Consider the following 25,224-nt stretch of genomic DNA (forward strand, 5'->3'; position numbering starts at 1 on the left):
CATATATATATATATATACACACACACACAAACATTTAAATTTTCTGTTGGGCTAAAATTTTTACAAACAAGTCAAAAACACATAATATAAACCCGCAAAAATATTTTCACACAATTTGTGAAATGCATATAAAATCTATTTCTAAAAAGATGACCAGACCAGTAGGGGGAAAAAAGGAATATGAATAAAAAGTGAGTTACAGAGAAATAACAAAATGTCCAAAAATCACATGACACAGTACTTTACTCACATAAATAAATGAAAATTAAATCAGTGCCATTTTTAGTTGATAGTGGTGAAATTAGAAACTTCAAGGAAACTCAGTGCTGATAAGAGTGTGACAAAAGATATTTTGTCATACTTGTTAGAGGAATACAAACTTTCTAAATAGTAAATAGGCAATTGTGGCAAAGTTTAATTATGAATTTAACCTGATGGTCCTATAATCAATTCATGTCTGGGAAATTTCCCTATGAATATAATCAGAAACACTTAACTTAGAAATATACATAAAAGATGTTTATTTCTGTCTTGCTGAAAACACACACACACACACACACACACACACACACACGCAGGATAATTAATAAAGAACCACAGAGCCCCTATGTTAGAGATTTCTTAAATTGGATAAAAACAGTCCCTATAGTGTGTAGCCGGGTTTAACTTTCTGTATACAGTTTCTTTCTTTAAGTCTTTTTGAAATTTCAACTTTCCTCTAAACTGGAAAATTTTATTCAACTCCCTTCTTTGGCACTTAACACTGACGATCTTAAAATACAGTTACATTGTATGTGTTCTGTGCTTTATAATCCCAACCTTGTTAATGATTCACTCCTATGACCACCTTTTATCAATATTCAGATTCTTTCTACTCCCAAGTACAGAAAGGAACCACACTTTCCTGACTCTTGAAATTGGTGTTATTTTCAAAATTTTTGCTATGGTTAATCAAAGATGAATGGGAGAGGTTTAAGAGCCACTATTCGATTCTCCATGTACCTGCTACTATACTTATAATCCAAATGGTGAAACTTCTATTACCCTGAGCCTCCATTTGAGGACAATGGGGGAACCCTCACTGCTGCTAATTAATATGTAGTTTGATGAATAATAACTTTTTTTTTTGTTTTAAGCCATAGGCATTTGGGATTCATTTGTTATTGCAGCATAACCTATTCTATCCTAGCTGATTCCTTGCTTGTGACTAATGGTAATTTGCTGAATATACAAAATATTTTCATTTTCTAAAATATGATAAACACTCGAGTCCTCCAAGAAACTTTTAATAAAACAAGTATTCTGAGGATTCACACTCTTGGTTCCATCCAAATTTACAAGAGATTAGAATCCAAGAGAATCCAAGATTTACAGTAAGATGGGTTCATTTCCATACCTTCCATGACATGAAGAGGCTGTCCATCTCATAAGTTGTTCTACAGCCATAGTTTCTAAAGTCAGGTCCAGAATATTTATTTTAGTAGTAAGAGAATGTGAAAAGTAATATTTTTAAACCTCTTGTTCTTTTATGGTTTCTCAGTGTGTTTATTTGTTTTTAAAGGACATAATGCTTTACAGGTAGCATAGGATATAACTCATACATTTATCTGGGGCTCCATGCCCAAAAGTCTTTTACTGCAAAAGAGTTTGCTACTTAAAGTTTGGTGATCTGTGGCCTCGAGTGAACTATCCCAGTTCCCTTAAGAGAGATGTAGACAATGAAACCTGTCTCATGGCACAATCTGTGCAACCTAAACTCACTCATCCAGCCCCCTCCTCCTACTATCCACTTAGCGACAGCCAGACATTCAGGGATTCTTCTCAGAGTGCAGGCAACAGCATGAAAGTGGAGCGAACCACACTGCTACAAACTGCTCTGGCCAAAGCAGGAAAAAATGATGAAAAGAAAGCCACATTGAGATCAAGACATTTCATCTCAACTCCTTGACCCTTGAATAATTTCAGACAAATGATTTAAGTTTTTCACTTCTCAGTTTTCTAGACTGTAAAATAGGAAAGACTTACTTCACAATGAATGTAAGAATAGGCATAGCATGACTTATTTTACTAAATGCATGACTTGTTGAGGATTTCATGTGGTAAAAAAAAATGACTAAAACTGATGCAAAATATGTCTATAAATAAAACAGGAAAATGTACACACAACAGTAAAAGCCTCCAAAAGCACCCAATACATCAAAAGCTTTACACATTTTGCTTGTTTTTTTCTCCTCTCAGTTAAGAAGAAATGCTGTCTTACTCGGCTCACGCAATAATGACTTACTGGGAACTGTCCAAATCTACTCAAATGTTCCTCCAACACAAGGATGGGCATTTCCCTGGGGTTTGGTGATCACATTGGACTACTCAGGCCTAGAAAAAAAAGTAGATTCCTGAGCTCCTACTACAGGGTCACTGCTATAGTTTATCAATGACCATAGAACAGAGTATGCCCAGAGTGAAGATGAGAAGTCAAGTTTAGAACCAAGAAAATATGAATAATGCTGTAAAAATTCAATAAAAGTTGTAAGTTTCCCAATGATGCCAGTAGAGGAAAGTTAAACAGGACAGAAAGAGGCATAGCAGCCAATAAAAGAGGCAGGACATGGAATTACTGGTTCTTCATAATAAACTGAGATGCTGAATCCATTTTAGAGCCTTAAAATCAAAGGGTTGAAAGATCCGAAAAGTACCCAAAGAAGTACTGAACACCTGAGCACACCCAGGTCAACACCGTCTGTACAGGAGGGACTTCCACCCTGACTTCAGAGAATATTTAGGGAGGGCACAGCTAGTGCTGCTTTGGAAGAGCCTCTGAGGAAAGAATGTAGGAAGAAGGAAATGTGGTACCGCCTCTTCCATAAAGAGTAAAGAAAGTTTTTCAGAAAGTCCGGATTGTAACAACAATTCCATGGATTCTCCAGATTCAGATAAAGCAAAATATTGTATTAGAAAACGGAGCGTGTTCATTTAATAATATTTTCATTTAATAATATTTTTATTATTTAGTATATCCATTATAACATTAATTATATCAACACATTAATCATTACTATACTTATCACCAATATGCATTTTTATATATTTGCTACATAAGTTTATATTCCTATAAGTTTATATTTCATCACCCTAACATTTAGAGAATGGAAAGTGGAAGAGATGATAAGAAATAAACTGTGAAAAAGTAACCAGTTAAAGTAAGAGAAAGCATAGGAACATGTGATATTCCAGAAGTCAAGAGAAGAAATCATTCCAAGAAGAAGAAAATAGTCAATTCATTCAAAGAAGAAGGAAATATTCAATATCTTGTTGTATATCTCAAATACTGCCGATAAGCAGAGATTATTGAAAAAAATTGACTAATGAATTTTAAAGATGGTAGACATTAGTGATCTAAATATGCAGCAGAAGATTAGGATAGAAATTCTACTGTCAGGAGAGACCAAGATGGCGGCATAGGTAAACACCGCAGACTGCTGCCGCAAACAACCACTTCAAAAATACAACTAAAAGACGGAACGGACATCACCCAGAACTGCAGGAAGGCTGGCTGAGGAGAGACTCTTCAACTAGAAGGAAAAATAACAGCACACCGAGGCTCAGAGGAGGCGCAGTGTGGAAAATACTCAGGTGCGGAGGTGCGCGCGCAAAGCGGGCTGGTGGCTGAGAGCGCGGTTGTCGTTTTCGGTCAGGGGGGAGTCTCAGACTCTGAGCTCCAGATACGGGCGAATCGCTGGGGACTCGGTTATTTTAAGTGGGAAAGGAAGTGAAAAAGTGCAAGTGAGTAAAGGCATGCTTACACTGGAATGGGAATGAGAAATGTGGCAGTAAATGAAGGAGGCTGTGTGATTGGTTTGAGATGGCCATTTTGGGTTATTGGAATAATTTAACTAGAAAAGATAAAAATTAATGACACAGAAAAAGGGCTAGTTAATAACACAAAGTAATGGAGAAGGATGGGATCCTGAGCACAAGAGGAAGGTTGGTATTATATATGGATAGTTCATTCATATTAACAAGAGGGAAGGCAGAATATAGGTACCTATACAGGTAAGAAGATAGATGCAAAGGAAAGGAGGTAAGGAAATTTCTGTCTGCTTCAGATGGGGCACCTCAACATTTAGATAAATGATAAAAATAAATCAAAGGTATTTCCAAAACATTTACATTATGTAATCAGCACAATGGTGGCTCCAATAAGCAAATCATCATTATCACATCACAAATTTATAGCAGTAATTTTGACTAAGCCTCATTTAATCTTCAAATAAGGGTATCCTATATAATAAAAGTCCAGCAACCTAATGGCGGAATGACCAGAACAACCAGTCGACCAGTCACTATGACGCGCACTGACCACCAGGGGGCAGACAATGCAGGAGCTGCCCCCCTGGTAGTCAATGCACTCCCACAGTGGGAGCGCCGCTCCCACAGCAGGCCGATCCCCACAGGCCACGCCCCCACCAGTGCATGAATCCTGTGCACTGGTCATCTAGTAAAATAATATCAAAGTCCCCACTTTCTAGATTTTGAAAATCAGGTTTAGAGAGGTTAAGAAGTATGATTGGGTGGTTAAGTAGCCTGAATTTAGAGCTCAACCTGTAATCTGTAACTGCTTTAAATCTCTCTCCCCTCTCCCCACCACACACACATACATACGCACACGCGCGCACACGTACATGCACACACACACACACCACTGTTTGCGTTGTGATTCTTTCAAAAAACTACACAGGTAGATTATGGACAGATTACTCTCTCTTTTGGAGAAAGCAAAAAAAGTGGCAACTTTGCTAAACCAGTTCTATTTCTCCCTCCTATGTCACTAATGGCTTTGCTTTAATATTTTAAACTTTTTTTTATTTTGCTTCAGAAACACTGCAAGAAGTAAAACTACTAATGTACTAAGTTTAATGTATCATTCCCTAACAACCTTTTTATCTCGATCCTTTGTTACTGTTCTCTCAATGTATATATTGGAGTTCTTTGATCATGACTGACTTTATAATAGAAATCATGATAGCACCACTTAATCTCCTGACTTTGGAAGCCCAGATAATGCACATAAGGGACTGATTTAAGCGGGAAATTCTCACTCATCACAGGTATTGATGCTGAGGACAATGGGAAAATGAGGTCTTGAAGGAACCATTTAAATGTTAAATGCTCTAACAAAGAAATTAAACAAAATGTATAATTTGTTCCATAATGATACCTTAGATATAATTAGTATACTGTATATCCTAAACCTAGAAAAACCAAGTCTGGATAGGTTAAAAAAGAATTTATTAATACTTCCTGTGTTTCCAGAATTGAATTTGCCATAAAAAGTTTCATACACTTTTCAAAAACCCATAAATAGATAGCAGTTAACCAATACAACCCAATATAAGTGTTAAAAAAATTTCTCCGAACAATTTAAATATATTAGGTTTCCTTAAAGATGAGGAAGTGTTTTCAAGTACTTAAAGTATTTCTTGGATTCCAGAGAATAGCTTTAAAGCATGTTATAAATTGAAGACCACTTGGTGGATTAAGTGTTCCTTTTGATTTGTAAACTCAGAGGAAAAAATATCCTGCAAAATCTATATGCATTCAATTTGTCTGATATGTGAGGAACATGGTAAAGTAAATGAGAAAGTACATGTAATTTTAATTATCGTAAGTGAGAATTCCCGCTATGGGAGTTTTCAGAAGAAATCCACAAAATGGAAATTGTTCTGGAAAATTTTCCTAATGGAGAACAGTATTGTGTGGAACAATCTCCCCAGAGCCACTGTGTAACGCCTGGAAGAAGTATCCTGTCCTGCCACAAGTCAAGGCCCCCTCAGGGGTATGATGTTAACAGTCCCATTTCTGAAAGTCAAGGAAATGTATTATGGAGAGAGAGAAAAAAAACACAAGGAAAAGTCTGTAAGTAACTTACTAAATTACTGTAACTTTAGATAAAGAACTCGCTGAAGCCACCGGGAATGTGAGGCAGAATTTAAACGGTATTACGAAGTGATTTTAGGCTCCGATGACCGTGTCAAATCAGATTTATGCCCAAACAATGAATTTCAGAAAACAATCAATTCTGAACGAAATCATTACTGGATTGAAAACAGAGACCTTTGCATAAACATACATCTTAGTTATCTAATTCAATAAAAAGTATGGCTTTGTAAAATCCACACACATCTATTTTAAAGACAGCACAATAACCCTAACCAATAGAGCAGTTAGTTTGAGGTGTGATTAATTGAATTATTGTTATTCCTTTTTTTATTTTTACTTTTTTCTTTTATTTTTAAAAAAGCACATCTATTCCCAAGGAAACTCACTCCAATTCTTTAAAGACGAATACAAAGCCTCCTTTCTATATTTGGTCTCTAAAAGCCAGGTAAAAGGAAAAATAAATAAATTTATTCATTCATCCATTCATAGATGCATTCATTCATACATGCATACATTTATGCATCCCCCCAATGCCTAAATCAGGCTATTTGTAAGAATGTCACAGAAACAGCAATGATCCTGTACTGAAGGTCTTCTCAGAACAGGTATCCACCTGACCTTGCCAGAGGAATTCCCCATTCACCTGGAGAAGCACCAGCTGTCTCTCAGGATATAGAAAGACCTGAGAAATATGAGACATCTCCCATTCCTGTAAGCCTGGCCTGCACCCTGTCATCTTTTAAGATGCACCTCTGTAATTTAAAATGGGCGGAGAGCCCTAGCTGGTTTGGCTCAGTGGATAGAGCATCAGCCTGTGGATTGAAGGGTCCCGGGTTCGATACCAGTCAAGGGCACATGCCCGGGTTGTGGGCTCAATCCCCAGTGGGGGAGGAGGGTGCAGGAGGCAGCCGATAAATAATTCTCTCTCATCATTGATGTTTTTATCTCTCTTTCCCTTTCCCTTCCTCTCTGAAATCAATAAAAATATATTTTGAAAAAGTAAAAAACAAAAGGGGCAGAGATTGCTAAGTGGCTAAAAATATCCACAGAGGCCCAAGGCCACTCAGTAGACAAGAGAATTTCATACTACTTCTCAGGAATTTTATCAATTACTGCTGCTGCTCTACCTCCTGTAACTCTCCCCCTAATATAACGCTGCCCTGATCTATTCCATCTTCTCTGTTTCTTTTGTACTCACTAACCCTCCTGTTTCCCCTGGTGACCACTCTAACCCATGTCTGCCCATGACACACCAGCCCACCCCATGCCACATCTCAACTAAACCAAGCTGCTTGATGAATAAAGCAGAACAACAAAACAACCATTTATTTAAGAAAAAACCTGTACCAGGAACCATATTAAATATTCTTTATACCTTATCTCATTTAAGTCTTCACAAAAGCCTATAAAGAAATCTCCATTGTGTCAATGAAGAAAGTAAGAGTCAAAGACATTATTAAGTAATGTGCCCAAGATCAAACAGCTTGAAAGTGGCAGATCCATCAGGAGATCTGTTAGAGATCCATCCAATAAGAACAACCATAAAAACATAAAATATAGTTTGCATCAGGGTTTTTCACATGTGGATGCTGTGCACATTGTTTTAAAAAGATGATAATTTTGCAAAGATGGTAGTTAGAAAATTAATGCAGGTTTTTACCAGGAGCAAACCAAGAACTTAGAAATAAAATTGTGCTTTAGGAATTAAGCTAATAAATCAACATAGGGATATGAGCAAATACAAATAGGCATCTTGGATGTGGACCAGCTACCAGAGCCAGTAGGCCTTGACTGGATCCATGTGGAGGTACTAACTTATTGAATATATTTAAAGAACACGTACTTCAAGGAAAGTCATCAGTTCAAATGTTGTCTGTACCCACTGAAGCTTGAGAAGTTCAGTAAAGCTAAGCCAATAGGCCACCTGCCAGACAGGTATCTATTATGGAGATGGACATGTGGATATTGAACTATCCATGGCTAACAGGGGACACATTACATTCATATAATTTTCTCTTTTCTAAGAGAGCAGCTCGCTCACACCTCCCAGAGCTTAACCACGGAAGAGAATATGGAACCAGGATAATGCCAGTAACTGTTCAATTTGACAGTGGTCATCAAGTAAAAACCACTTTCATCTAGTAATAAAAGCCTTAAAATTTTTTAAATATAGTTTATTGATTTCAGAGAGGAAGAGAGAGGGAGAGAAACATCAATTATGAGAGAGAATCATTGATCAGCTGCCTCCTGCATGGCCCCTACTGGGGATCGAACCTGCAACCTGGGCATGTGGCCTGACCGAGAATCAAACTGTGACGTCCTGGTTCATAGGTCAATGCTCAACCTCTTAGCCAAACCGGCCGGGCAATAATAAAAGCTTCATTAGCCAATGGCCAATGACAAATTTCTGAAGCCAAAAGTCTTGGAATTCACCAAGGGGAACACTATTGAATGGGAGTTATCATAGGTAACAACATCCTTATCTTCTCTGAGTGACTAAAACAACTGGACACATTTGTGTGCGGATGTGTTTACCTTTTCACCATCTCTCCCTGGTTCTCCTTTGTAACCTGGTAGTCCTCGTGCTCCCTAAATTAACCACAAAATGAAAGTCTGTCAGTTATGGTTTAAGGCTCACTAGAAATAGTATTTCTAAAATATGCATAAACAGGTCACATACTTGTATTCCTGGGGATCCTGGAACACCTGGTGATCCTGAGATTCCCTGATATCCCTAAAGAAAAGTGAAGAATAAATAATTAACATTCCAGCACATTCCCAAAGAGCAGCCCTCCATTTCAGGATTCACACCTGTCTCAAGTTTCTCACACCTAAGACTTCACTTAGTTAAGAAATCAAAATAATAAAGTGTCAAATGCTTAATAAGGAATTCATATCCTTCAGCTTTTAGGAAAAAAGGTCTTAAATATCTCAAGATTAAGAAAAATACTCAGAAATGCTTCAATTAAAAGGAAGACTTTGGAATCAGAATATAAAGCCAATATTCACAGTCTCTAAAGAAATTTACTACACATTAGAAACATAGTCAACACATTCAGGAGAAAACACCTAGAATTAGAGGATTAAACAAATGTAATACATTTTTAAACTTCCTGAATTAATGACCATCCGAGCTAATCCCTAGAATAAATTAAACCTTGGTGAATGTTATCCTTCAATATAAGTCTATAACAGCCTTTGGAATGCTCATTTTAGAAAGCTGCTATGTTAACCTCAAGAATATGGCTGTAACATGTGTCTCCCAGCTCCCAAGGCTGAGCTGTCTGCTGAGGCCATGGTCCACTTTCATCTCCACTTCTTCTTACATATCCCTCCAGAAACTGGACCCTTGGTAAAACAGCGCATCTTTTTTAGACAGGGGGAACTCTTCATTCTTCACTTAGTACATGGGGATTAAACTCCCAAACAAACTTACAGGCCCTGAACATTTATCTAGGTTCTCAGGGTCAAGGTCTGGTTGATCTGGACCACCTGGCACCTGCAAACACATTTACCTCTTATTCAGATTCCAGTTTTCTCCCACACTCTATTCATATTCCATCTTTCTCAGATCTTACTGTTTGGACACAGCTTTCTTTTGTTGATAGCATTAACACAGATCTCATTCATGTTTCAATCACATTTTCATTCTTAAACCCAAAAGCTTTATTTTTATGTGGCTCCTCATAGATATCTGCCTTGGTCTTTGTAGTCACCCAATCACTTGTCAATACATTTTCAGCTGCAATTTTAGAGACATCATAACTACCTGCTTTTCCAGTCCCATTTCCAAATATTTCTTTTACTACTCTTTGCTAGCTCTAACAACAACAACAATACAGTGGGGCCTTTACTTACGAGTGTCCCGACTAACAAGTTTTTTGAGATACCAGCTGTCTCTCGGCCGATTTTTTGCATTGAGTTGACAGAATAATTTGAGTTAACAAGCTCCTTAACGAGCTCGGCCTTGGAACGAATTAAACTCGTAAGTCAAGGCCCCACTGTAGTGGTTGTCTCCAAAAGATCAGTCATAGATTATAGTTTTCCTCTTTTTATATACACTTGCATTTCTTATTTTGTAAAATGCTCTCAGTTACTCCCTGAATGATGATGACTACATCATTTCTATCACTAATGATCATCCTTTCATTCATAACCCATTCAGTTTTCACAGAGTATATCATTATGCTTTAATCAGGATTTCTCTCAACTCCCTTTGCCCGATCCTTAAACATTTTACTTCACCAGTGAATGAGATTCATAAGCAACCTTCCATACTCCATACAAAATAACCAGCGATTCTCAAACCCGCCTCTGGGCGAGCACTGTCTCTATGTCCCCTTGAGAAGAGGAACCAGATCTAATTCATTTCTGTATTTCCAGCATGAAATAGAGCATTTGGCACATTTTCTGTTTCTCAAACATTGGAAGAAGTCACCTTCAAGTCATCCACATGGCACACAAGCGAGAAACATCTCTTCCCCCGAGGAACCATGTTATGTTTGTGCTCTTTCCAGTAGCGAATTGAAACTTTAGTAATGCCATGTAGTGCATGTTCTCAGGATCAGTCAAAAGAAAGAAGAAAGTCAATCTACACAGAGTTTGCTCAGCTGTACCACTCTGGTTATCACTGAATCTCCTTCCCTCACCACTTTGGAATCAAAGAGGCCTGGAATTGAATTTCAATTCTATCACTGTTGGCACGTGCCAAAACAGAACTAGGTTACTTATAAATGCCACCACCGAGGATATCCTTCAGATTTTTCAGAATGCTTCATGCACTCTCTGGATAGTCTGACATAACTTGCAATAAGCTGTTGCAATTGGGAGAAATAATAATAGCAATGATTTATATACAACTTTCATGTTCCAAACTAATAAATTCACTTGATCTTCACAACCACCCTTTAATGTAGCCTTATCTCCATTTTAAAATAAGGACACCAAAGCACAGCAGGTTAAGTGAGTGCCCAGAGGAAAGACATATTCATAAAATTGTCTAAAAGAAAGTTACCGTGGAGATTAGCTATTTATCAAAATGATTGGTCATCTGCAAAGTTCACATTTACTGAATTATTTTTTCTTTCACATTTTTTCAAAAGTTAAGCCAAATGTCTTATCTGCTTTATTACTTTTTTCAGAAAGTTAATCTTTTGGAGAAGATCAAAAACTGCCATGCTATCTCTTCTCTTCGAAGAAGTTAATGCATTTTTATAGAGAGAACCCATGACATTTCAGTGGATTAAAGTAACATGAAGATGACCCTGAATGTGTTTCCAGCTCACCTCTGACTCATAATGTGACCTCGGGCAGAGAAATCAAATCCCCAGATCCAGAGACAACACAATGAAGTGGAAAGACAATGAATTTTGAAGCTGGAAAAGACCTTGAGCTGAATGTTTGCTCCTCCCTTTCCATGGGATTTTGTCAAAGTCACTTTGCCCAGTTAAACCTGTTTTGTTTTTTTTTACCATAAATCAAAATACTAATGCCCACTTTACTTTGGAAAAGAAACATAGTGTCATAGGTGAAAATGTCTGGCAGATGTTAGGATCTCAATAAATATTTCTTTCTTTTCTTAGAATCAGTGACTATTGTATAATCCTATGAGACACCATGGAGAATGTTATTCTGTAGCTTTAATAGCCACCATTAATGCATGGGGAACGGCAGTCATCATCATGATTTAACCATTTTGCAACATTCGTACATATCCAATCTTGAACATGTGAACAAGGCCTCAGTGTATTTTACAATGGCTCTGTTAGTTTTGATTTTGGAAGAACTGCAATAAAGGAATAGTAACTGCTTCCCAAAATACGAGAACCAAGCTACTGTTGTTCATTTTTTCTTAACTTACAATGAGACAAGGTCTTAAAAACTTAAATTGTATAAAGAAATTCAAAGATTATTTTAGAAGCTACAGGAAGCATGCTTGGTAATAAAATAAAAAACAAAACCACATCCAAGGTGGGGGAATCCCAGGGCAAAACACCAGAAAAAATTAGATTAAATTCAGAAAAAAAAGTTTGGACTAAAAACCAGGAAAATAGAGGTTAACAGGGAGGAATATCATAACAGAGAACAATTTCCAAGATGAGCAAGAAATAAAACGTTGAGTCATAGCAGGGCACACTAAAACAAACAAACAAAAAATGCCCTGAAACAGGAAAAATTATAAGCTTTCATATAGTTTACTGAGTTTTTATTTTTCCAAATACACAAGTTTCTGTGTTGTACACTGCAACTTTCACATGATCTTTGACTGCTTAATACTTGTCAACATTAATTTTACCATTTTGCAATTATTAGTAGATCCAAATATCCACACTACCCCATCTGCAAGATTTCTGACAGTATTTAAGTTTTTCCCATGTTCAGAAAAAGTTTCTTTGTAGATGAGTCATTTTATAGGAAAAAAATATTCTCACTGCCAAATTGTAGGGTTGAAGTATACAAAGTCAATTTACTTTTCTTCCATGATTCATAGTTGCCATGCTCCAGGAAAGATATATAGCTTTGAAATGGAAATTGGTAATAAAATCATCAAATGTGCTAGAGTCAAATGTCTAGTGAGCAGAATTCTAATCATACTACAAAATATTCTGCCAATATAAATATATAGTTTTTTAAGTAGTAAGAAGGTTTCCTTTAAATACTCTAAACTTTAAAATGAGAATAAAATCCAAAGAAATTATTTGGAATATCACTCTTATTTTTAAAATGTATGAAAGTAATTTAAAGTTTATTCTATTTCATAATTTTCCTCAAAGTTTTCCAAAATTCCAACATATATACCCTTAGGTACACAACCAGGGTAACTAGGTAACCAAAATCAAGTGGTCCACTGTGGAATCTTCTAATCATTGGTGGACTTTATAGCTCTATACAACTAAATTCAAAGAATATTCATGAATCTCTGCCTTTTCATATATATAAATTAGAGGCCCAGTGCACGAAATTTGTGCGGGGGGTGGGGGAGGGTGTCTCTCAGCCCGACCTACACCCTCTCCAATTCGGGAGCCCTCAGGGGATGTGCTACTGACAGCTTGGGCCCCCTCCCTGTGGTTCTCTGCTCTCTGTGGGGCCTGCCTGCTCCACACCACCAGGATGGGCAAGCAGGCCCTGCTGGGTGCTGCCTGCGGGCCCCGATTGCCTGCTCACGGTAGCCACTGCCACTGCCCAGCAGGCCCTGCTGGGTGCTGCCTACGACCCCGCTTGCCTGCTGGGCTCACATTGCCAGGGTGACGCCACCAGCATCCTGCCCAGCCTCTTTGGGCGCCACCATCTTTGTTGTGGAGAGATGGTTAATTTGCATATTACTCTTTTATTAGATAAGTAACAGAAACTAGTTTGCCAACTAACCCAACTAATCATCAAATAGTTGAACTATTTAATTCTCATTACTTGACTAATAGGTCACATGAATGTATATAAAATTACACCTGAGCTAAGTTCTAAGAAAGTACTGTGATGCTATGGGAGATGAAGGGTAGACAGTTAAACCCTAGTCAGTTTGGCTCAGTGGATAGAGCATTGGCCCACAGAATGAAGGGTCCTGGGCTTGATTCCGATCAAGGGCATGTACTGCAGTTGCAGACTAGATCCCTGCATGTGGGAGGCAACCAATTGATGTGTCTCTCTCACATCAATGTTTCTCTCTGTTTCTCCCCCTCCTTTCCATTGTCTCAGAGAATTAATGGAAAAATATCCTTGGGTGAGGATTAACAACAACAACAACAAAGTAGACAGTCAAGAGAAGCTTTCTGAAGACCTGAGCTCAAAGGAACACTAAGGAAAGCACAACATATAAGAGGAAGCCCTTCAATGTGCTAGGTGGCATGGTAGGATGAGCCATATTCCTGGAGATGAAAGAAGAGATGGATGTATGCATATTTCACACAAGACTAGAATGATAGAATGGAGGTTATGTACACAGCTTGTGGGTCTTATGAAGGACTTTAATCTTAATCCAAGCCACTAAATCAGGGGTCACACAATCAGACTTGAGCTGCAAAAAGCTCACTTTCTACACTGTGGAGGACATATTGAAGGAAGCAAGAAAAAGTATGAAGATCATATGGGAGCCTCCTGAAGGGAAGAGATAATGGTAGGGAGAATCTGAATCCATTCAAGGTGTATTTAGTCTAACCTGATGATGGGTTACAGAAGGTGAGGAATTTGGAAATGTGGAATGATCAGAAGTCAGGCTTGTGCAGTGGATGGCTGATTAATATCACTGATTGAGTGAAGGACTCTGGGGGAAAATATAGTTTAACTGATTGCAAAATAGGAAGTAATACAAAATTTTAAAAATATTTTTATGGGCTAAGACAAATGATTTATATTTGACAATGAGAAGCCCTATGCTTCTGTGAGAGAAGAACAGAATTGCTACTTTAAATTAAAGCAAACCACATTTACTATAAATGAAATTTAATCTAAGTCTAATCCTCCTTCCCTTAGATCAGCGGTTCTCAACCTGTGGGTCGCGACCCCTTTAGGGGTCAAATGACCCTTTCACAGGGGTTGCCTAAGACCATCGGAAAACACATATATAATTACATATTGTTTTTGTGATTAATCACTATACTTTAATGATGTTCAATTTGTAACAATGAAATTGGGGGTCACCACAACATGAGGAACTCTATTAAAGGGTCGCAGCATTAGGAAGGTTGAGAACCACTGCCTTAGATAAAGGTGGATGGGTGATAAATACAAAGCAACATCAGCCACTTTTCATTAATAATTAGCTTTGAGCTAAGCTTATGAAAGAATAACATTGTTTACCTTTGGCAAATAATCTCTGCAGATATAGTTCAGCTCTTAGATTCACAGAATTTAATTAAATTTTGGTAAATTAACTTGTTCCCCAAGGAAGTTTACACTTAAAGTTATACCAAGCTTATTTCAAAAGAAGAATGCATACTGAGCTTATTTCAAAAGAAAAATACACAATTTTTTAATATAACAGATATCATTTTCCATAATTGTTACTTCTCAACCTAAATTTCTAATAATTATGCTTTATATTCAAAAGGAGGTGACTAATAACTAACCCCACTTCCTCTCTTGCTGCTCTGCAATAATTTCCCCATAGTACTTACCATCATCTGATATTATTTACTTATATTTAAGTTATTATTGTGAATGGATTATCTTTCTCTCCCCAGTGGACTGTGAGCTTCAATAAAGCAGGAGTTTTGTCTATTTTGTTTGCTGCTACATTTCCTTAGCCTAGAAGAGTGCCAGGAACACAGTGAAATACTCAACAAATATTATGTATATGACAAGATGAATGAAAGAATAAAAAAAATAAAGCTAAACGGACATAGAAATAATGGTGAGCAAAAGTAGGTTTACAGTGGTAATACAAATAAATAATACAATAATTGATAAATAATAATGCAAGAATAAATTTTGTGTTTCATGTACTCATGACTATAAAGCTACTTTTGCCCACTCCTGTATTTATTGAGCCTAGCTGGTCACTAATACTGAGGGCTCTAAAAATAATCATAGAAACAACCCTGCATTCCTAGAGATTACAATCAAAAGAAGACATACTATACACATGAATTTATCTTTAAAATTATAAATACCAGATGTGGAATCAAACAATTCCTTGAATAATTTAATTAAATACACAAATAACATTATTACATATATGATGTCTATGGATACATCATTATTGTCTATACTAACTATAACATATAAAATATAAGTAATCTATTTAAGAAGCATATGCGATAAATTTGGAAAGATCCATATATGAGATTTATATAAGGGGAGTGCTGGAGAACAATGACTTCGCTAGTCAACTAAGCTTTGTCTAGGAAAGCTTTATGAAAGAAGTAAATAACATTTTATTACAGAAAAGGAAGATAAACTGCCCAAGTGTAGAATAGTTCATTCGAGGCAAATGGCCCATCTTTTAGTTTATGAGCGTGACTCTCATGGGGGTGAGTGTGTGTGTTTTATACAAGTGGGCGACACTGAGACAATAAACACTTTTGCTAAGGAACCCAAATTGAGGTGAAGTGAGAGTCCAGGTAGTAACTGCTCTTTCTAGAAGGATGTTTTTATACACTTCATAATTAAACTTCCTCTTGTAATTCCCCTTTCCAAGCCAAATAATAGCCATGTCTTTGGCTTTTGTCCTAATGTATTCCAGTTCCCAGGTCTTTAATCTTCATGGCTCTCAGCCCTAAACTTCCCACAGCTCTTAAACTGTGGAGTCCACAATTGGCACTTTTTCAATTAAGAGCCTGGAAAGAGAAAAGCATAAAAATCTTGTCTCATGGGTCCTATTGTTCTACTACTAATTATTCACCCCCTGTCGAGCATATTCTGCAAGCCTCAGTACTAGTCTCCCCTGCCCCCTTTCCTCTGATTCTCTACCATCATTCTTGAGTATTTTAAAACATTATCTCTTGTTTGGATTACACCTGAAGTTCAGTAAATCCTCCCCCATAGCTGTTTTCTGAGTTCTATTGTCTCCCAGTTATTCTCTTCTGAATGAAATCCAGACCCTACACATCCCTAAAGTGTAGTATCCTGAACCAAATCCAAAAGCAGGACTGCCATCTTTCTTAATATAGACATTATATGTTTACTAATGATGCCAAAAGTTACATCATACTTTTAGGCATCCCCATCACATATGTTGCTTCCTTTTCACCAAGGTTAAATTTAAATAACATCTCCCAGACAAATAAGAGCCATATGTTTACTCCAGTTGAATTTTACTATGCTAAAATAGTCATTCTTCAAGTTTGTCAAAATTTTTTGGACCTTCCTGTCACCTCAAACACCAAAGCAAATCCCAAAAATGAAATCAAGAATTTAATATTCTTAAAAACCATAAAAAATAAAAATGAATATTAAGTATCTTGAGCCCACTAAAACAAAAACACTGGAAGAAACTACAAGAGAAAAATATTTGTGGGAAAATATTACATTTATTAAAAGTAAAAACAAAATTATAAACCAAAGAAATAGAATGTTTATAATTAGATAGATAGATAAAAAGAATGAATTCTCTTCATGCATAAGAAGTTCTTCTTAATTGATATATAAAATACTATAAAAATTGGTTTTTTAAAAAACAAAAAACACTTCACACTTCATCAAATGTCAGACTTCAATATTCAACTACCACTGAAAATTTCTACTTGACCATCTAACATAAAAAATTAATATATCCAAACCAAATTCCTGATTTCTCTTGCCCAATTTTCTCTATCCCATCCTTCTACATCTCATTGGAGTTTCCTTTGACTTTTCTCCAAAATTTACATCCAATACATCAGCAAATACTGTCAGCTCTAAATTCAAAATATCCCCAGACTGTGAGTAGTAGTTCTCTTCACCTCACTACTACCATCTGGCCCCCATCATCTCGCTCCTGGGTTATTTCAAGAGCCTCCTGACTGATCTCGTTGCTTTTGCCCTGATCACCCTAAAATTTATTCTCAACTCAAAAGTCAGAGTAATTCCTTTTGAAATAAGTTTTATCACATTGATCCTTGACTCAGGACCCTACAATGGCTCTTGAGTTCACCCCAACTGAAAGCCAATGTCATCACAATTGCCCAAAGAACTGAACTCCATCTCTTCTCCTTTCTTCCTCCTACTTATACAGCTTCATCCCCTACTAGCCCCGTTCCTACCCCTATTTTTTTATTCACGGTTTGATAAAGTCATGTAACTCTGAAATTCCCCATCTGTGCTGACTACCACTTCTGTGAGGTTTAACCCTCCATGGTAAGCTGGCCAGCTTTGGAATCCATAGACCACTCAGGGGCACACTGAGGAAGGCGGGGATAAGGGGTGGGGAGCACTGCATCTCTAAATGTGACCTACTCTTAAGTCTATTGGTCCTGAGTCACTTCTTAAGGCCAGTGATAAGAACAATCATCTCCAAAATTCTGTAGCTTTGTCTAGCTTACCTTTCTTAGCAAATATGGTGGCCCACATGGAATCTTAGAAAATCAGAATGGAGAGAACCTGGACGCCTCTGTGTCATGTTCCCATTTTCCAGATTAAGGAATAGGAGACCCTTAGTAACAAAGCCATGTTTAAAAGCAAAGCAGAGGGCAAAACAGTCACAGGTCTCTCCGCCTGCCAGCTACAGCTTTGGTTTCAGTAAAGCACTTTACATCCTAAAAAGTAGTTAATAATGACGGAAACCAGACAGAAGAGAGCACTGTAAAAATAAACTTCTACAGAATCCTAAAATAGTCCTGTTATATGTTTCCACATATGGCCTCCTTTTTAAAAAATCAGTGTTGTGTCTTTTTTTTTTAATCCTCACCCGAGGATATTTTTACATTGATCTTTTAGAGAGAGTGGAAGAGAGAGGGAAAGACAGAGAGAAACATCGATGAGAGAGAAACACATGGATTGTTTGTCTCCTGCACTGCCACGACCAGGGCCCAGGCTGGGGAGGAGCCTACAACCAAGGTACGTGTCCTTGACCGGAATCAAACCCGGGACCCTTTGGTCTGCAGGCTGCTACTCTATCCACTGAGCAAAACTGGCTAGGGCCAGTGTTGTGTCTTTAATAGTTGTTCTACTCTGATTACCTAGCAGGACAGATAAATATTTTCTTGCCTCCCTTTTTATAATGATAAAAGAGTAAAATCTGTTCAGGCACTGTGCTGATATAAGTTATTTAACTAATAGAGAAATGAGAAATGAGTGGAAGGATTTGAAAATAGCTCTTTAATTTTTGTGGAAGGCATTTTCCTTATGAAAATTAGTATTTCTCCAGAGTGGAATAATTTACTATTTAAAGCTTTGGTTGACTTGGCCTGGTTATAATGAGAAAGAGAGTCAAATTGCTTATTGAGGGGGGTTGCACAGAACTAAATCCAAACAAAGCAGAATTCCCTTCGAATTGTTCCATCCAAGTTTCCTTGGTCCAGATGGCTTCCATCGCCAGCCAGAGGCTCCACCCACACCTTCCCACTCCCGCTGCGCTGGCCCTGGACACACGCTAATGACCCTCAGCTGTTCTGGCTCCCAGGCTCACTTTCTCTTCCTGCCTGGCCACCCAATCTCCTATCTCCTGCAGAGAGAAAGAAACTGAGGGACAGGGGATATTTAAGACAAAAGTCATGCCTCTGGGTAAACAGAATTTGGGTTAGTGTATCCGTTTTCTCTTGCTGTTATACCAAATTACCCCCAACACAGTGGCTTAAAACAATGCAGACTTCCAGTTCTGCAGATCAGAGGTCCAAAAACGGTTCTTAGGAAGCTAAACTCATAGTGTCAGGGGCTGCATTCCTTCCAGAGGTTCTAGGGGAGAACCTGTTCCTTCCCTTTTTCAATTTCCAGAGCTGCCTCACTTGGATCTCTGCTTCCATCAGCGCTTTTCCTTATCTGATTCTGATACCCCTGCCTCCCACTTATAAGGGACCTTGTGATTACACTTGGCGACTCAGATAAACCAGGATAATTTCTGCATCTTTAGATGCTTAATTTAATCATGCAGGCAAAGTCCCTTTTGCCATGCATGGTACCATATTAGCAGGTCTTTAAGATCAGACTGTTACCATTATTCTGTCTACCACCGTTGGTTAGTTCTTTCTTTAGCATCAGATATCATCTAACCACATCTAACGTCTAATATTTCCTAACATCTAATACCAAATACTACATAGCTACATCTATATCTATAATAATAAAATGTAATATGCTAATTAGACTGGATGTCATTCCAGACATCCTTTCAGACGAAGCCAGGGCTGGAGGGAAGCCTGGGTCCCGGGTGCCAGAGGGAAGCCGGTGCTGGCAGCTGGGGGAAGGAAGGCCTACTCTTGCATGAATTTCATGCATCAGGCCTTTGGTCTATACATAAAATCACATACACATACATGAAAACATGTACATGTACTGAAGGTAATGAGACAATATGTCTATGATAGCTTAAATAAGACTCAGCAATATCCATGATTATTGTATCAGGCTAATTGCAACAAATTTCCAGCACTTTCATTCATGGCAAGATATTGATAAAGAAAAAAATAAATGAAGCAAACTAGAACTAATAGCCTGTGAAAGGCCTGCTCAACACTCATTTCCAAATCCTGCCCAGGACTTTTCACCACTGAGAAATACAAAAGCCTAAATAAGTTAGCAGTGTTGGGTTGTTGAGAGATGCCAGCAGATGACACCTCAGCCTGTGAAGTGTATCTGCTTTGTAGTTGGCACAGCATGCAGCATCCAGGAACAGAAAGTGTACATCCCAGGGAAGGGGTCACTAGGCAAAGGAAGGCTCATATTTATAAAACTCATCTCATCCATTGTGATCAGATCAGAACCTACACAGGACCTCAGGCAGTATCTTTGGGGGCATTAGGAGGTGCAGTGAGGGAATGCAACAAATTCACGTGACTCTAAGTTAAAGTGAGAAAGGGATGAATTGTAAAAGACACGGCAAGGCTAATGCTGGAGATGAGAGGAGTTAAGGATAAAGGTAAAAGCGACATGTTGGGTTTGGAATCTACTCATTTCATTCTATCAAAATAGAAGCAGTCTGATAAATGTCACCCTATTTTCTGAACTACACCACCTCACTATTTCTGTACTTATTGGCTTGGTTCTCTAGCCAATATGAAGGTTTAACTACTCATGTTTTTATCCAGGATGAACTGGAACCAATGCTTTCCAACCTATCAAAAGAATTTTCTTTCTGCAAAGATCTCAAATATCCCAAATCATCATTTTTTTTTCCTTCTGCTTCATTTTTTTTCATCATGAAACATGCTATAATATCTCCCATCTTTTTAAAAACCTTACTTTGGCCCTAGCTGGTTGCTTAGTGGTTAGAGCATCAGCCCACAGACCAAAGGGTTTTGGGTTCAAGTCCCAGTCAAGGGTACATACCTTGGTTGCAGGCTGGAACGCCAGCGGGGGTGGGGCCATGTGTGGGAGGCAATCAATGTGTCTCTCTCACCTCTCTCTCTCTCTCTCTCTCTCTCTCTCTCTCTCTCTCTCTCTCCCCCTCTTCCTCGCCCTCCTCATCCCTCCCTTCTACTTTTTCTAAAAATCAATGAAAAATATCCTTGAGTGAGGAGGATTAAAAAGAAAACCACACAAACCTTCCTTTTATCCCACAGACTCCCCATGCTATTACTCCATTTCTCTCTTCCTCGTTATAGCCTTCAGAAGAAGCATCTATAGTCACTGTCACCATTTTATTTCCTATTCTCTCTTGAACCCACTTCAATCTAGCTTTTGTACTCCTCCTCCCTGAAACTCCATTTATCAAGGTCCTTAATTACCTCCACACAGCAAATCCATCTGGGCATAGAACTCATTTTTCTCAATCTCTTGATAACAATGACACAACTGATCACCCGCTTCTTGAAACTTGGCTCCTGGATTGTCACACTCTCCTGGTATTCCTCCTACTTCACTGGTCATTCTTTCCCAATTCCCTTGGCTGTATCCTCTCCTTTTTTTCTCTGTAAGAGAGCCCTAAGCTCAGTCCACTGCCACCTTCTCTTCTCCAGTTTTTTGTACTTATTCCCTAAATAATCTCATCCACTCTGGTGGCTTTAGATATATCCACATGCTAAAGTTTCCCAACTGTGTATTTTCATTCTCAAACATACCCATGAAATCAAGATTCCTATATCTAATATCCTAGGAGACAACTTCAGCATGTCCAAAAATGCAATTTCTATTTCCTCTGCAAAACTTACATCTCCCAAGTATTGCTCAGCTCAGTAAATGGCACCATAATTCACCCAGTTGCTCAAGCTCTAGTCCGCTAAGTCTTCCTTGACTCTTTTTCTCATGCTTTGCATGTAATTTAACAGAAATAATCATCAGTTTTACATGAAAAAACAATCTAGAATCTGACCACTTCTCTTCCCCGCCACCACATCACTCTAGTCCAAGCCACTCTTACGTCTCAGGATACTGAAATAACCTCCTATCTGGTCTCCTGCTTCCACTCTTGCCCCATATTAACAGGGTGTGGCAAAAGTAGGTTTACAATTGTTCATATGGTATATAATTCAATAATGAATAACTAATAATACAAGAATAAACTGTTTCACATACTCACAACTGTAAACCTACTTTTGTGCCATCCTGTACATTGCTCTTTCTAAAAAGTCAGATCAAGTCACTTTCCTTCTCAAAATCCCCAAAGAGATTGCCACCAGCATATTTAGAATGAACCCCAGTGGGTTAGTTGAGCCTCACTGCCCCATTACCCAGCTCCTCAGCCCCAATCACCCAGCTCCTCAGCCCCAATCACCCAGCTTCTCAGCCCCAATCACCCAGCTCCTCAGCCCCAATCACCCAGCTTCTCAGCCCCAATCACCCAGCTCCTCAGCCTTAATCACCCAGCTCCTCAGCTCCCTGCAGCTCCAGTTGGCTACCATTTTGTTACCTCTTCAGAATCCCTTCTTTGACCATCTCTCTCTCTAGAGACTCACCTGCATAATCAACCCCTGTCCCATGCAACACTGGTGTCAATAGCCCCAGAACATCATTACTCTTCAAAAATTGGCTGTATTTTTTTTGTATTAAATTTGTCAGCACCTCCCAGAGACATGACAAGATCCTCTTTCATCCCAATGGGGTACTGATGTTTAACATTAAGCCTACAGTGCTTTAACTGCTCAAACATTATTGGCTCATAATAGAAATTTTCCCATTCTTCATGGCAACAGTTAATGTCTCATGATAAAAAAAACTCTTAGGAGATACTTTTTTGGTGGCAACTATTTAACATCCAAAAGCTAATCCCTTATGTTTATTTACTGGTATAAACATTCTGATAGTAACTTACCTGTAAACATTTGCCAAAAATGCTCTAAAGTGGACCTGCTTTATGTTTCTTTAACTCATGAATGCCCCTTAAGTTCTCTTGAACCTTAGAGGATATTATTTTTTTTGGCAAATTATAAGTGTACAGAAGTGCATTCATTCTTAGGAAAATAATATAACCTTAAAAAGAATTTTAATGAATAAAATAAACTGATGAACAAAATAGATCCAGAGACAGAAGCATGGACCAGATTATTGAATCTCAAAGGGAAGGTGGGGGGAGGGTGGGTGGAAATAGATCAACCAAAGACCTTGTATGCACATATTCATAACCCATGGACACAGATAATTGGGTGGTGAAGGCCTGGGGCACGGGGCAGGGAAGGCTAGAAGGGGTCAATGGGGGAAGAAATAGGACATATGTAATCATTTCAACAATAAGGATTTAAAGGAAAGAGTTTTAATTTGTATGAGAGAATTTCAATCTAAAATGAAACTGGAAGATATAAAATGGAAAATCTCATGCATGTGCAGAAAAATAAAACTTAAAGGAATGAGAAACTGATTTCCCATAAAGGCCTGATTTACAGAAAACTGAGAATGTTAGAACTTTCTTAAATGATAAAAACTTGATCAGGGGTTGCCTCATATCAACCTTGGAAAGTTTTGCTCATGGTTCCCAGAGGCATGAACAAAAACTGTCTGGATTGAGCTTTGCTTGTATGAAGACTGGTTTTTGCCTGCTTGAGGAATTTTCAACACTAATCTCCATTTGTTCATGATTTTAACTGAACTCTTCCCTCTTTACATTCCTTCTCCACAAATATCAAACCCTCAAGAGACTTGGTACAGTTTGTGTGTCCTGAATTACAATTCCTCTACTATTCCCAAATAAACATGTCTTTTTGACAATTCTGAGCTTGACACAATTTATCTCTATTTAGGTCAACCCTTGGGAATTTCCATAGATGTGAAGGGAAAATATAAAAGGATTTCTGAAAATAACTAAATATTGATACTAAGAATTCACTGAACAAGTTTTTAAATGGTGCAGAGATGTATGCAACTTTGAAGTAGAATACCTTAAAAAATCACTAGAATGCTAATTCTATTGACCAAGCCAGCCTGGATGCTCCCCTCAGCTTGACTAAACTTCAGACTGGCTTCTTCTTGACCCTAGGCCTGCCTTTCCTGAGAAGATTTACTTTGGAAAATTCGTAATTGTAAATTCTTTACCTGCCCCTTTGAGTTGTAAATCTCTTTAAAAACCTTCTTAACTAACTTTACAACTAGTAAGGAAGATCCTTCTCAAGGACCAGCCCTTTGCAATGTAGTCTTCAAAAAAGATAAGTGTCTGCATCTATCAGTCTCTGTGGGAGGGCAGTACCCTAACTTCCATGGATGCCACTTAGCTAACACAGATGGCAGATGGCTTACTTACCTTCTGAGGAAAATGTCTGCCAAACTCAGGATAACTCAAGTTGCTCCATCCCACTGCTCAACTTCCCCTCCCGCCCCCCAAAGTCCTCCAGTACTTTTCCACTAGCTCACCCCAGCACTCAAAAATCCACCCTCCTTTTGTTTGAGCTAAGTGGAGTTCAATCTCTCTCCCCTATTCCAATAGTCTTAGATAGAGTCTCCCTTGCCTGTTTAACTTTGCCAGGTGAAATTTTATCTTTGACACTATAATCCCAGGACTGGAGATGACTAAGCTTTCAGTACTCACAGGCTTACCATCTTGACCAGGCTGTCCAGGGTAGCCAGGGTTCCCAGGCTGTCCAGGGTCACCCTAGAGAGGAAGAAAAACTTCTCAATACAAAACAACCAACTATATTGGTGCAGTCAGAGCCCATCAAGGTTCAGAGCCAATTCCATTAAAGGCAGCTATTTGTTATGTTAAAAACAAACAAACAGAATTCCTAAAATGGGGATTAGAAAAAATGATACCATATTCTAAATGCCTAGCTTAACGAATAAAGGCTTTTTAGTATGTAAAACTTACAGTGATATATTTGTGTGCGACTACCAGGTATAATAGGTAAAGTACATTTCCCTGATGTAAAATGTTAATATTTAAAACAGGGTACACTTTTAGAATTCTAAAAAAATGATTAAGTTATCATAGCAAATACAGTTTCAATGAGAGCAATATTTCACTCATTGTCTACAGACTTAATTCTATTCTACATGTTATACTACAGATATCACTGACCTATGATATAATAAGTCAATTCATAATTATTAAGAAAAAACAGTTAAAAGCCATGTGATCTTACACATGGGACTCACATTTAAAGCTGCACAACAGTCATTTCTTTAAATCCAGTCAATGTGCCTCTTTGCCTATATTTAGAATGTCATTGAACATGCTAAATTTCTAAAACTTGAATACTTTTATGAGAGTGAGGCCCAAGCCAAACAACCCCTTAGTCTTTTAGTACATGTAATACCTAAGAAATGAAGACATGACCTTTGCTCTCACAAACCAGAGA

The 25,224-nt window shown here is 38.0% G+C and overlaps 1 protein-coding gene across 2 annotated transcripts in view; it reads right to left on the minus strand.

The window, feature by feature from the left end:
* COL21A1 (collagen, type XXI, alpha 1) overlaps positions 1 to 25,224 on the minus strand; it is a 167,346-nt gene that overhangs the window by 57,022 nt on the left and 85,100 nt on the right. For both annotated transcript variants that reach the window (XM_014537294.1, XM_014537293.1), the window contains exons 10-12: positions 24,459 to 24,521; positions 8,619 to 8,672; positions 8,474 to 8,527 (exon numbers count right to left, since the gene is read on the minus strand). In XM_014537294.1, the coding sequence (XP_014392780.1) occupies positions 8,474 to 8,527; positions 8,619 to 8,672; positions 24,459 to 24,521 (171 nt within the window). The remainder of the gene's footprint in view (positions 1 to 8,473; positions 8,528 to 8,618; positions 8,673 to 24,458; positions 24,522 to 25,224) is intronic.

Source organism: Myotis brandtii, unplaced genomic scaffold, assembly GCF_000412655.1.
Source record: "Myotis brandtii unplaced genomic scaffold, ASM41265v1 scaffold176, whole genome shotgun sequence".
Classification (NCBI taxonomy): domain Eukaryota; kingdom Metazoa; phylum Chordata; class Mammalia; order Chiroptera; family Vespertilionidae; genus Myotis; species Myotis brandtii.